Source organism: Aythya fuligula, chromosome 22 (assembly GCF_009819795.1).
Source record: "Aythya fuligula isolate bAytFul2 chromosome 22, bAytFul2.pri, whole genome shotgun sequence".
NCBI classification, from domain to species: domain Eukaryota; kingdom Metazoa; phylum Chordata; class Aves; order Anseriformes; family Anatidae; genus Aythya; species Aythya fuligula.
In genome coordinates this window covers 2,079,787-2,093,527 of record NC_045580.1, presented here as the reverse complement: position 1 = coordinate 2,093,527, position 13,741 = coordinate 2,079,787, and the positions used below count along the sequence as shown (strand labels likewise).

Sequence of the window (13,741 nt, the reverse complement as noted above, 5' to 3'; positions counted from 1 at the left end):
TTGTTTTGTTTTCCAATAAAAATCCTGCAACAGAAGCACAAAAAATTGTCATAATATTCAGAACAAAACTGCCAGGCCTCCAAAATTCTTCCTTCAGTTAATGAGCTGGGACTGCCATAAGACAAGAAATGCCCTGCAAACACTGCCCAAATGGCATGGGCACAAGCACGTCCCCCGAGGAACCAGGTGGATCTTTAAATATGTTTTTATTTCAGGTTTGCTATTGATGCACAAACAGCAGAGATCAATGTTTAGTATACATGGTATACACAAAGCAGCCAGTACAATAGGCATCTCCGTCCTTTTGCTGCACACTTGGCAAAAGAACCACACACAAGAAACCCCTCCCGCCCCGTCCTTCCCTCTTTGGACAAGGACGACGACTTCTTGGTGGCTTGGAAGCCATCTGTTTGATGGCAAGACACAAAAGGGCAGCTCCTCGGAGCTCTGTCCCCAGACAAAAGCGCTGCAGGCTCGGCTATGCAGGAAAATTGTCCGAAAATGGATGATACGTTCATGGGAATGTAGACCTGGAAGGGATTTCCTAGAACATTAAATCCCGTCCCTGCTGTGCAAAGCAACCACAACATCTGCTCCTGGCTCTATCAAGCACTGTGGAGACCAGAAATACTATTGTGTTCAAAAAGGCATTACATAAATCCAGGGAGGGTGGGTCCACAAACATTATCACGAGAAATGTGCTAAGCTGATGGGAAAGGTCTCAGCAAGAAAATGTTTGCGCTGCCACGGTCCCGTCTCTTGTGACCTTCCTCACCCTACCCACAGCTGCTGGATGCCTTTTGGAGCACGAGGAGCTTCCACATTATATCTGCAAGGGACAGAGCACAAGGTAGGCTTGAAGAAGATGCGAGGTAAGCATCTTCTACCTTCCCCAAATCTGTGGCTCGTCCCTGTGCTCCCCTCCTGCTGATCCCAAAAACAGCAGAGCTCCGCCGAGAGGCTCCGGGTTGCTGTCAGCCAGAGCTAACTCCCTACGAGTTTTTTCCTTCGTCAGTGGAAAAGCAAAACATAAAAATGATCCCTGATGGTTTGCTCTGAGCAGGAAGCTGGGGGGGGGAGATGTGCCGCAGGGTTGTTGTGAGGAGGGCGGTGTGTGAGGTAAGGCAGCCTCCGAGCACTACGTAACCCTCAGAGGCACAGAACAAACCCTCGCACAAAACCCTGGGGGGGTGAAGCTGGTCACAGCTGCTCTGCAAGAGGTTCAGGAAAACCCAGGACCCAAATTCATCTTCCTCTCCTGCAGCTCAGAATATCTCTGGGGGTTAATGCAGAGCAGAATAACCCAGCCGAGGCTCGGAGGGAAGGGGCAAGATGCCTGGGCACGGTGTGCCAGTCCTGCCCGGCAGCGAGCACCATCTCCAGAGCGGAGTCAAGCACCAGCGACGTGCAGAGATGCTTCCAGCCCCATGGCACTGTGCCCTGACACTACAGTACAGTTGCTTTCTGGAGTTACAGCTCAAATCTCACTTCCACAGTGATCCCTTTTAGCCCTGAAGAGCTCCAGGTGGGCACTTTACTCCTTGCCCTGTACCGGGGGGTAAATGAGCACCCGGCCGTGCTCTGGGCACCCGGTTAGCCGAGAGCCGGTCTCAGCCTCCCCAAAGCACCGTAGGAAAACCTCAGCCTCAGGAGAGGGATTGCTGGAAGCAACGCCACCCCCTCTGCACAAGGTTTACAACCAGAGGGAGGAGGAGGTTAAAAAACAACACGGAGTTAAGCACCATAAAATCTACACTGGTCAGGTCATAAACACGAGGAGAAAATGAAAATGAAGCCACCGCCTCCCAGCCTGGCATGGGGATGCTCCTGAACCTCCCCAGACCACAGCAGTGGTATGCCCATGTTGCAAAGTCATTGCCAGCGTGCCCCAAAGTTGACAGCCCCTCGGAGACCAGCACCCCATCACGCTGGTGGTTGGACAGAACAATTTGCCATCACTGTGTCAGTAAATCCGTTTGGTCCCACGTAGCACGAGTGCTGGGGGAGACAGGGAAGGGGGGAGGTAGGCTTGGCCCTGGGAAGACGGGGCAGGTGTCGGATGTGCAATGAGGGGATGGTCCCACGCGTCCTCGGGTCCTTCCTGGGCAGTGGCATCTGTCTGTCCTCCGGCTCCCAGCCTCCGCTGTGGGTCCCTGTGTGGTGCGGAGGCATCGAGGTAGATGTTGGTTCCTGCTCCGGCTCCAAGCGACCTGCTCGGTGAAAGCCCTCTGGCCTGGGCGCACGCCCTTCCCCGCACCCAGGTCCTTTTTTTTGTTCGTTTTTTTTTTTTTCCCCTTTTTTCTTTTTCCCCCGTTTGATATGTGCTATGGACATCTCCCCCTCTCCCAGCCCCTGGCTGCTGCTCGCCCGCCAGCCCGAGAGACACCACGCCCGTCCTCGTCGGCACCGCTCAGCACGGCCTCAAGGTGCAGAAGTCCAGCTCCTGCGGCTTCCTCCGAAAACTGCAGCTCTCCCGGGGCAGGAGGCGCCCAGCCGGGGTTGTGCACTTCAGCATCCTCCTCTTGAAGCCTCGACCGCAGCTCTTGGAGCAGGGAGCCCAAGGTCCCGCTTCCCACACCGGGCAGGGCTCCCCACAGGACCGAACCTCGGCCGGCCTCTGTGCGGCCTCGCACTCGGAGGCCGGGTGGCCGTAGGAGTCGCGGCAAGCCACCGCTCGCTTCTGCAGCCCGCTGCCACAGGTGACGGAGCAAGCCTCCCAGCCGCCCGCCGCCCACTTGTAGGAGGGCCGCTTGTAGGTCGGCCTGCCCCCGTCCAAGCGGTTGGACAGGCTGAGGACGCTGTTGTTGAGGTCCGGCGGGGTCTTGCCCTCCTTCTTGTAGGAGGACTTGTCCTCCTTGCTCTCCTTGGGGAGGTAGAAGGAGTAGCGCACCCGGGGAGGGGTCATCTTCCCCACAGAGAGCACCTCCAAAGTCAGGGGCTCCTGGATGGGTTTGAAGGCCTGGAGGCTCTCGACGGCGGTGCCGGTGCCGCTGTAGCGCAGCACACTGCCCTTCACCATCAGGTCCCTCTCCACGGCCGAGACGATGAAGTGGCCGTTCAGCAGGTACTTGCCCTGCCCGTTCTTCAGTGCCAGGTAGTTGTCGTCGCTGATCAGCCCCTTGTAGCCCCGCTGCCTGATGTCGATGTTGGAGGCACCCGCGGGGATCACCACCACGAAGTTGTAGCCGTGCCTGGAAGGGAGGAGAGGGCAGGGGGGCGTCAGGCTGAGGGCTGGAGGGGTGTCTCCTGCTGGGTGTCCTTTATTCCCAACCCCTGCCACTTGGCCTCAGCCCCAAGATCTTCCCACCCCTGAGATTATCTCCTCCACCCCATAGAGATCTCTTTCCCCGTGCCAAGTTTTATCTAGGCTGGGGTCACCCAGATATGGAAAGAGGTTTCAGCTCCTCCAGCTCAACAGCACGAAGGAACCAGAGGTGGCTCCACCAGCAGAAGCCATTAGCACATTAAATGTGTCCTCACAGCTCAGCTCTCCACACAGGGACATTCACTGGCACCTGGGGTTTGCTGCTCTCCATCCCCACAGCCTTCCTGTGTCCACCCCAAAAAGCAGAGCCGGGAGAGAGGGAGGCACGTGCAGCCACCCAGCACTTACATGGGTTTGGTGAACAAGCCCGAGACCTTCTTGCAGCTCTTGTTGTCTCCCCCACACACGCTGCATTTGTCGAATTTCTTCTTAGAGCCCAGCTTCCCATCGCAGCCTGCTTTGATGCATTTGCCCTGGACGCAGACCGAGGTGGAATCCGGAGAGCAAGGGGTGCCGTCCACGACCTGTGGAGGTGAGACAAGCTGCTGCGGCCCCACATCACCCTGCACCACCCCACTGCATCCAGCCCCCATCCAGCCAGACCCGAGGAGGTGCTGGCAGGCACTGTGTCGCTCTTTGTTCATGCTCTGCTTTGCAGCGGGGCTCTGCTGGGTCTGATCAGAGCCATACAGCATCAATTCCCCTTTCTGCCACATCTACATCATTTTCTTTGCACTGGTGTGAATGTAAGGGGCTGTGTTGGGAAGACAGCCAGCACTGGCCTGCCCAGCCCAGTAGGTGAATCCCTTCCCAATGCAATAATTATTGAATGGTTCAGGTTGGAAGGGACCTTAAAAAACCATCTAACTCCAGCCCCCTGCCATAGGCAGGGACACCACCCACCAGATCCGGCTGCCCAAGGCCCCATCCAGCCTGGCCTCAAACACCTCCAGGCATGGGGCATCCACACCTTTTGGTAACCTAGTCCAATGCCTCACCACCCTTACAGTGAATAGTTTCCTCTTAATATCTAGTCTAAATCTATCCTCTTTTAGTTTAAGACCATCCCCGCTTGTCCTATCATTATCTACCAGAGTAAAGAGCCCTTCTCCATCCTTTTTAGAAGACCTCTTTAAGTACTGAAAGGCCACAGTGAGGTCTCCCCAGAGCCTTCTCTTCTCCAGGCTGAACATCCCCAGCTCTTTCAGCCTTTCTTCATAGGAAAGGTGCTCCAGCCTTCTGAACATCTTTGTAACCCTTTGTATCCCTCCTCTGGACTCATCCACTGCTCCAGCCTCATCACGACTACGAGCCTACCCTATAGGCAGCCTTATAACCCCAGAGGAAGACCCTCTGTGGACCAAATGAAATAAATAAGCTGATGCATAGACGCAGATTCATCCCAGCCTGCTGGATCCCCTCCTTTATAATCTCACACAAGCCCAGCTGCCCACCAGACACGGAAAATTCGCTCATGCCCCCCAGCCCTCACCAACCTTGGGTGCCAGCACGTAGAAGTAGCCCGTGCCATTCGCCCGGCAGATGAGCTTGCACTTGTCCCGGGGCGAGACGCCGGAGTACTTGGGGACCCAGGAGACGGAGGCAGTCAGGCGGTTGGTGCTGTGGCTGTAGCCATTGAAAGCCTCACACTGCTCCTCGCGGAAACTCTTCCCTGGCACTGGAAGAAATGGGGAGTGCATCGGGCGGGGGCACAGACCAGTCCCTCGGTGTGGGTTTTACTGGTGGTGCATGCCGTGGGGGCCACGCAAACCCCGTGGTGCCCAGGGTTGGCACTGGCAGCATCAGCACAGTGAGCCCAGGACATTCAGTTCCCCGCACAGCACAGTGACCCAGGGACACTGGGGGAGTGCAAATATCAAGGTCACCTCTGACATTTTCAGGGAGCGTATCTGGGGATATGTTCCCACCATGTTTCTAAGCGCTTTGAAACAGACAAAGAATTTGACATTTGGAGACTGGCTCTCCTCCCACCCCACCCAGAGAGCTGCGGCGAGTTTGGGGTTTTGGCACGCTCAAGGCTCAGCGTTGCTGAAATTCGGCTGCTCCGGAGATGTGAGCGACACCTCTGCACCCAGGAGGGGTTGAGCAGAGGATTCACAGGAGGGGTCGAGCAGAGGATTCACAGCTGTGATGAGCTTGCCCAGCTCATTTCAGGGGCACCAACACATGCAAGAAGCTGGGTTTCCCTCTCCGCTCACTGCAGGAACATGCATTAATGACGACAGCCACGAGCAAGCCAAGCTCAGGCCACGTATTTCAGAGGGATTTTCCTCTCATTCCCTTACCTGCAGAGGAGCAGGGGTCCAGGTTGCAGGAGCGGTACTTGACGCGGACACCCTCGCAGTAGGAGCCCCCATTGGCAGGCACCGGGTTGGTGCACTCGCGCTTGGCCAGCTGCACGCCACCACCACACGTCCGCGAGCACTGCCCGTAGGGCGCCCACTTGGCCCAGCCGCCGTCCACCTGGTGGGACATGGCACGGTGAGACCCGCCGTCCCCTTCCCTGCTGGCTCCATCCCAAGCAGGAGCTCTCGGGGCTCAAAGCCATCCCATCGCTAGCTGCATCTACAAGGGAGACCTGCAGCTTTGCAGGTCCCTAAACTTCCATAGGGCTGGAGAGACGAGCACAGCCACAATCCAGCCTTGAAAAAGAGCTGGTGACAACTTGCACCATGCATCCCTGCTCTCCCTCTGCTTCTTTACGCATCACTGTCCCCATGCAGGGTCCCCAGTGGGGACCGCCCAGCCAGCACCCATGCCAAAGCATCCAAGGATGATCCTGAAGGGCGCTTTCAGGCACTCACCCTGTACTTGCTGATGTTGTGCCTCTCAACACAGGCGCCCTTGAGGCAGAAGCGTCCCTCACCGCAGCCGGTGCCGTCGGCCCAGGGGAAGTGGCGGGTCTGGCAGACGATCTGCCCGCGCGCCTTGCCCGTGCACCAGAGCTTGGAGCAGTACTGCATGTACGGGCAGGGCTTGGAGCCCACGCCGAAGGCCAGCTCGCACTGCTGGTTCAGGCTGTAGCTCGTCCCCGGCAGGTCCTCGGGCAGCGGGATGGGTTTGGAGGGCTGGTCCAGCAAGCAGTCTCCTGCGGGAGCATGGAGGGGAAGATCGATCGGGTCCTCGTGGGGAGCCTCGTGGGCTCAGCCACGTCTCAGCCCGCTCATTGAGGATACGAAATCCAGCAATAACAAAGGCAGAAGGAAAAAAAAAAGTGACTCCATCTCTTGGTGACGCTGAGTAGAGCCTTGCTGGCAGAGCAGATGTCACTGCTGGGGACACCCGGCTGATGAGGAAACGCTGCCAAACTCCCCGCTTCCTTCTCGCTTTGTTTGGAGAACAGCCACTGCCCAGCCCAGGAGCCTGTCCCCATCACAGCCACCCTGCACCACCAGCCCTGGGACAGATCCTGCTCCCCACAGCAGGGACCAGGACAGGATGGGGACGAGGGCAGGAGGGCGAGGGCGCAGCAGGAGGGCTCACCGTGGCCGCTGTCGAGGAAGTCGGTGATGATGGCAGCGCTGCAGGCTGACCAGGGGTTGGCGCGGTCGATCTGGATGAGGGTGGGGGACATCATGTGGTTGGTCTTCAGCCGGCCGAAGACCTCCTCGCAGGCCTTGACGTTGTCATGGGGCATGTTGAAGACGTGGCCTGGGAGATGGAAAGGGGCAACATGAGGAACCCCGCTCGGCACACAGCAGAGGGAACTCTCTGCTGTTTGCAATGGGGGAAACTGAGGCACAGAGCAGGAAGAACCCTTGTGAGGATGGCAAAAGGCTATGGACAGCCCAAGAGGAGAAGGAGATATCTGGGGATGGGTGGGGATTGCATACAGCCCGGCTCAGGCTGCATGTGGATGCGGGGACAGGCACACATCATCCTGACAGCAGCATCCCCGAGCCAGCACACTTCCCCTCTCCTTCCCGTACGGCCATCAGTTGCAAGAAGGACAAAGGCAATTTCAGAGAAAAGGAGGCAGCAGAGCTCGTGTCTCCGGATGTAGGTGTGCCCTCAGCACCCCCCAGACTGTTATTTCAGGATTCCCAGATCCTGGAAACCAAGCAACCACAACAGCAAAGCCTTTCACTTTCTCAGCCACTCTTTCCCACTCAGCCCGAGGTGGAGTTTCCCTGCTCCGGATGCCTGTCACTGTCTGGCCTTCCGGAGGCTGGACCAGAGCTATTCTTAACCTTGCCGCTGTCCCTCCACCCCTCCTGACTTCAGAGCTGGGCTGGAGGATGGGATTTGGTGATGCAGAATCCACAAGGCCAGGGAGCACCTCTCATGTGAGCATAGCACCAAGACCACACGAGGTTTTTTCCTCCAGAAATACAGGGCTTGCCATGCGCTGCACCACGATGGTGTGGTGCCTGTGCCTCAGTTTCCCCCTCCATGATTTGAGAGCTCCCAAAACCGTGCCTTACCCAGCTCGTGGGCGGTGGTGAAAGCCGAGGGCAGCCCGTCGTCCTCAATGACGGAGCAGCTGCGTTTGGGGTCGCACATGGTGCCCACGTCGGCCATGCCCAGCGTGTCGCAGGTGGTGGCACCGCACAGGTCCTGTGGGGCACGGAGGAAAGGGGTTAGCCAGGGGCTGGCACACGGCCCTGTCCCCACCAATTCCCCTGCACTCCAGCAGGATCTGACCCCTGGCTGCTGGGAAGATGTCAGCCCCAGGGGATGGGACGATGCAGCCCTGGGGGATGCTTTTTTTATACCTAGCATCCTCCCATGCCTTCAGTGACAGCAATTCCCACACCAGCGGCCCCTCCAGCCAAGGTGGAGCCAGTTTTGGCACAGAGCAGCCAGCCCGGCTCCGTCCTTCAGCAAGCTCAAGGCCCCAACCCAGGTCGGTCAGTGGAAAGACTTGGTCTTGACTCAGAGCTGGCACATTTCTCTGCTCCTTCCTACGAACAAGAAGCTCCTGGAACAGGCCCAGAGGTCACCACAGCAAAGGAAAATGCTCCGTGTCCCCAGGACATTTTGCAGCTGTCTCTCCAGGAGGAACCGTGTCCAGCTGAAGCCAGCCCAAATTCAGGGACCCCAGGTAGATGCCACCAGGACAGGGGACAGGAAGGTGCTTGGACAGGGCAGCAGGGTGGCTGCAGAGCTGCTGGAGTCAGCTCTCCTCTCCAGAGCCTGGCACCTGCTCATGGAGGAACTTGTCACAGCAGGGGGATCCCGACCTTCCTGACACACATACCAGCACACCTGCCCATCTCCAGCACCCAAAGGTGCCAGCACAAATCCAAAGCTGCCATTTGGAGAGGCCCAGCAGCTTGTCCTCGGATGCCCCCACCCCTCCGCTCCTCTCCAAGGGACATCACGCCAGCACCGCTGGCAGCACTGCCCATCCTGGGCTTGGCCAAATCCTGCTCTCAGCCACACCGTGCCTCTCTTGGCTGGGCAATGCTGCATTTTCTTCCCAATTTGCAATCCCCACCTTTGAGCATCACAACCCGCGGGAGTGTGGCTGGGTGACAGGCTCCCTGCAGCTTCCCCAAAGGGTTTTATTGCAGGGCTGGAGCATCATCCCCAACCCACAGAGCCCAGAGCTGCAGGGGCAGCCATGCACGGGGCAGGGAGCTGCAGCAGCTTTCCACAAGAAAAGGAAACGTAAGGGACTCGCCGGGCGCTCCCATGCTATAAATAAGAGTGATTCATGCTCTGCTCCTGGCCAGCCGAAGTGCCTGGGTTGCTACAAATCTCGCACGAGTGGCCCTGCCAACATTTCCAGCGAGGTTTCCAAACCAAAGGCATTCCCTTGCAGGCAGGTTGAGCTACCGGTAAATAACAGACTCAACAGCTTCAGAGAGCCCCAGCCAGGGCCGAGGTGGCTTTAGCAGGAGGTGCAGGGCTACCGGGCATGGACAGGACCCTGCCCTTGGGAGAGGTGTGGGGTGCACGCGGTGTGATGCCCTTGCTCCTGCAGCACCACAGGTCGGTTTGGGGGCCAGTGCCTCACCAGGCTGAGCTCCAGGGGGATGCAAAGCACAAAAACCCCATCTTATAACCAGTTTCAACTCCACTTTGCAGCAGGTTTAATCAGCAGCTGGGATCCCATTGCATCCCAGGCCCTGTCCTGTACACAACATCCCATGGCAGGAGCTAGCATGGGGCATCCCCACACCCCCAGCAAGAACAAGGTGACCAAATGAGGCCAGCAAGCCCGGCTGCCCCAAAACACCACAAAAACGAGCCATCACCACACTGAGCTACACCTGGAGGTTAGAGGGAGGCAGTGGTGCTAGGGTTGGGGGGCAGTGGTGGGTTTGGGGGTGTCCTGGGGATGCAGGGAGCAGGCAGCCACCCTCCCTGCTCGTTGTTCTTTTAAGAGTTCCCATTTCCTTGCTGGCGCGGAGAGCTTTTGGCTCCTGGCCCAGCACCTGCACTGACACACTGACCCACTTCTTGCTCCCAACCTCGCCTGCTGGCTGCGGGGCTGCACTAACGAGCAGTTCTTAATGGGGTTTTCCATCACCCCCGTGGCCAGAGCTCAGACCCCAGCCACAGCCCCCATGGGCAGCAGCTCCAGGCTCTAATGAGGGGGTCCTGACCCCCCAAAAACACCTCCTGCAGCCTTGCCGGGGTGCAGCCTGCTGAGGAAGGGCAGCACACGAGGTAATGTAAGTGGCAGTGCCAAGAGGAGCTGGAGGAACAGGAGGAGAGGCTGGGAAGGTGTTCATAGGGTGATGCCCAGCACAGGGAGAGAGACTGAAACTATGGAGGGAAGGGGAGGGAAATGAAAGGGGATTAAGGTGGGAAAGCAGCATGCAAAGGGCCAGTGCTCTCTTTACAAGGTACGCTCACCACCATCGCTCTCCACAAAGCCCGTGATGGTGTTGTGCTGTCATTCTGTCATGCATGGACATCAGACATTTGGGCTCTCTCTGTTTCGGAGACAGCCTGGAGAGCCTCAAGCTGCGACTGAGCAAAGAACCTGGCTAACAGGCACCAGCACCTCACCCATCCTCAGAGCACAGACAGCCAGAAATTAAACCAGAAGCAGGCACGGACACACAACTCACAGGGCAACAGCCACGACCGTCCCATCCCTGCCAGCCGGGTGCTCCCTGTGCTGCCCTCGCCCTAGCACCGTGCCAAGGGGCTGCAGGCAGAGTGAGCTGCACCGCCAGGGCTCCCTTGACAGCCTTAGCTCCATCTGTGGACACTTTCCAAAGGCTTTTCTTCATTGCCTTGCAAATTTCTGCAGGTCAGCTGAGTGGGATCCTTGTGGCTTTTATATTAATTCGCATACTCAGAGGCTAGGTCAGACCACAAGCATTCTCCTGGCTGTTGAGGTTTACCCCGCACGTGTCCAAAGCAATCCCAAAAATCTGAGCTCCCCGGCCTTGAGCTTCAGAGCATGGATTTCCAAACTCCCTCGTGAAGCTGTGCTACAGCGAGATGTCCTCTGGAGCAACATCCCTTCGGTTTGATGGGAGGCCAAAGGTGTTCAGCAAACCTTTGCTGTTACGGCCGGCAGACGTCAAGGTTCAGAACGGGTGAAAATTTTAGTTGAGCCTTTCCTCACAATGCGTGATGCTGTTCCCAAGAGGCAGGAGGGCAGCTGGAGGATGGATGATGCTCTGCGGGCCCCTCCGGCAAGCACCGGCTCGAGAAGGAAGGTGAAGACCCCGTGGCCATGCTTGCTGGCACATCCACACCATCCAGCTGGGCAGGAGCGAGCTCCCCAAAGGCGAATCCTCCGTCCAGCACGACCGGCATCAGGGAGCAAAGCCGGGCAGGAGAGGCCAGCCCCATCCATCAGCAACTTGTTGACACAACTGGAAACTGCCGATCAACTGGGCTCAAAGTGAAATTTAAGTTGGGGGCTTATGTAACAGCTTTTTGGCAGGGAGATAAGCTCCGGGGTGTCAGGGGACCACAGATGGATGCATTCAAGGAAGGCAGATGTCTCCTTGATCGTGTGCCTTTGCACTGAGCTTGCCTTGGGATTTCAGGAATGGACGGTTTAGCAATGTGTAAAAAATGCAGCCCAGCCATGCTGTGAGCTGCAGGACGGCGTGGCTTGCAGATCCACGGGCCCAATTTTGTCCCACGTGCAGCTCTGGCGACCTCACCGGGTTTCCACCAGAGATGGAGCTGGCTCCTGCCCGCAGGGGTGTCAGCAGGTTTCCTCCTCCCCTTTGCAGCCACCCAGCACAGACAGGAGCTGCTCCAGCAGGATTTAACCCTGCCAGAGGACACAGACCCTGCCAGGGCGGGGGGACAGGGAGATGGGGGCACTGAGGTCCCTCACATCCACACAGCATCACTCCTGCCTGCACTGAGCGCATGCGAGTGGCGGCCAAGCTGAGCTGGCAGCAGCATCCTTCCCACCCTCAAGTGCTTGACCTGGAAAGCAGTTTGGGGACGGCCTCACTGCTGCTGAGGGGAGTTCCCAACACGTCCCTCATCCAGACAGCTGGGCAGGGAGAAGGGAAGGAGAAAACGCAAGTTGTCTTTGCTGCCACAACCTGCCCTGGGGAAAAAAGGGACCATCCCCTTTGACCTGGGCGCATCCTTCTTCCCCCCCACTAGCAGCCTGGGGGCTGATCCAGCACAGTGACACCTCTAGCAAGAAGCAGGGATGCAGCCAGACCCTCAGCTCCCCGGGGCTGCAGGCACTGCCTGTTTCTCCAGTGCTTTCCTTAGCCCTGAGCTGGGTCCACATGGAGCAGCCGGGGCGCGGAGAAGAGCTGCGGGTCCTCAGGAGGACCTCGCGCATGACTCAGAGGAAGCAGGGAGAGGTTTTTTCTTGGCAGGTGCCACCGCAAGCTGCAACGCGCGAGCGCTTCCCAGCCAGGGGGAACTGGGGCTGGCTGCCCTCCTCCTCCTCTTCTGGGCTCAGACCCTGCATTTTGGGGTGGTGGCTGCTTTGTGCCAAGGCTGGGGGGGGGGGGGGTCCCCTCCTCGGGGAGGGACCAGCAGGTTTCTGTGCATGGGGACAACCTGCCGTTGCACACCTCCTGGCCTCACTTGCCCCTCGGTGGGGCTTTCTGCAGGATGACAGCCAAAACCAAGCTGGCTCAAGCAGGCTCCACACCTCTGCTTCCCTCCCCGCCGCCCCCCTTTGCCATCCAAGCTGGGCAGCGAGGGTGGAGGGCTCCTTGGGAAAGGGCTGTGGGGCTGGGGGTGGACACGCACGGTGCAGGGGATGCAGGGGCGGTGTTAGGTGAGGGGCAGCAGGGTGCAGGGCTCCCGGGGGAGAGGGGGGGCAGCCCTGCCGGGTCGTCCCCCCCTCCCTGGGGACCCGCACCCACCTGCTTGGTGAAGAGGATGGCGGTGTCCCAGTACTCGGGGTGCTTGTCGCTGACTTTGTTCCACTTCTTCTGCCAGGCGCAGAAGTTGCGGAGGGTGAGGGCGGCGTTGCCGGTGACTTTGGGCCCCTTGTCGTCCTGCCCGATGAGGAGGAACTTGACGACAGAGATCTGGATGGGGTTGCGGATGCTGGGGTGCTTGTAGAGGCGGGCGGCCGTGGCCATGAGGGTCAGCAGGTAGTGCTGGAGGTCGTCCCCGTGGAACTTCACCATGGACTCGTCGGCCACCACCAAGGTCTCCACGTAACGGGGCACGGAGGCGAACCGCTTGGCTCTCCCCCCCGGCGCCCCCCCGGCCCTCCCCCGGTACTTGGCCAACGCCTGCAGCACCCCGGGGGTGAGGCCAGAGCCCACGGCACACCGCGAGGCGGAGGCCCCGAGGGGGAGGCCGGCACCGCGGCGCTGCAGGCGGTGGGCTCCGCCGGCCGCCCCCCCGGGCAGGGGGCTGATGGTGTACTCGGCTCCCCGGTAGCCGAAAGCCCCCCGGAGCCCCCCGCAGAGGCTGAGGGCGGCGAAGGACTCGCGGTCTCCGTTGACATCCCCCGAGTAGAAGCAGTGGCGGAGGCCGGGGCGGGGGCGTGCGGCCCCGGGCGCGGTGCCCAGGTATTGCGCGGCGAAGGCGGGGGCGATGAAGCGGGCGTCGGGGGCGAGGTGCAGGTAGAAATCCTCCCCGAAAGCCGACAGCTGGAAGACCACGGCCTCGGCGGAGCCGCCTCGCCCGAAGTGGGGCCTCCCGTTGATGTCGGGGTCGAGGCGCAGCGGGGTGACCACCGCCGTGTCCCCCTGGGGCGCGCCCAGCGCACGGGCACCCAGCAGCAGCGGCAGCAGCAGCGGCAGCATCGTCCCGGCTCACATGGGGGGGCGAGAAAGCAAGAGCCCCCCTCTTCTTCTGTCTTCTTCTTCCTCCCTCCCTCCTTCTCCTCCTCCTCCTCCTCTTCCCAAAACTCGGCGGAGGCCGGAGGGAGCGGAGTGCGAGCCGCCTGCCCCGCCGCTACCTGCCTTGTGGGGCGCAGGGCTTTTATACACGGCTTTGCTCCCGGGGGGAGCGGGGCGCGGCTTGGCCCCGCCGCAGCCACTCCGGGGCCGGGAGAAGCGGAGCGGGGCCGGGAGAGCAGAGAAGGGGAGGGGAGAAAAA

General features: G+C 59.5%; 1 protein-coding gene across 1 annotated transcript; it reads right to left on the bottom strand.

Annotated features, from left to right (window-relative positions):
- Nucleotides 1-244: 244 nt before the first annotated feature.
- On the bottom strand, nt 245-13,446 carry ADAMTS15 (ADAM metallopeptidase with thrombospondin type 1 motif 15). Its single transcript, XM_032202039.1, has 8 exons — nt 12,550-13,446; nt 7,711-7,843; nt 6,770-6,937; nt 6,091-6,374; nt 5,572-5,749; nt 4,762-4,943; nt 3,614-3,789; nt 245-3,191 (listed from the first exon to the last, which is right to left on the bottom strand). The coding sequence occupies exons 1-8, from the start codon at nt 13,444-13,446 to the stop codon at nt 2,411-2,413; spliced, it is 2,799 nt and encodes a 932-aa protein (XP_032057930.1). The 3' UTR covers nt 245-2,410.
- Nucleotides 13,447-13,741: the final 295 nt, after the last annotated feature.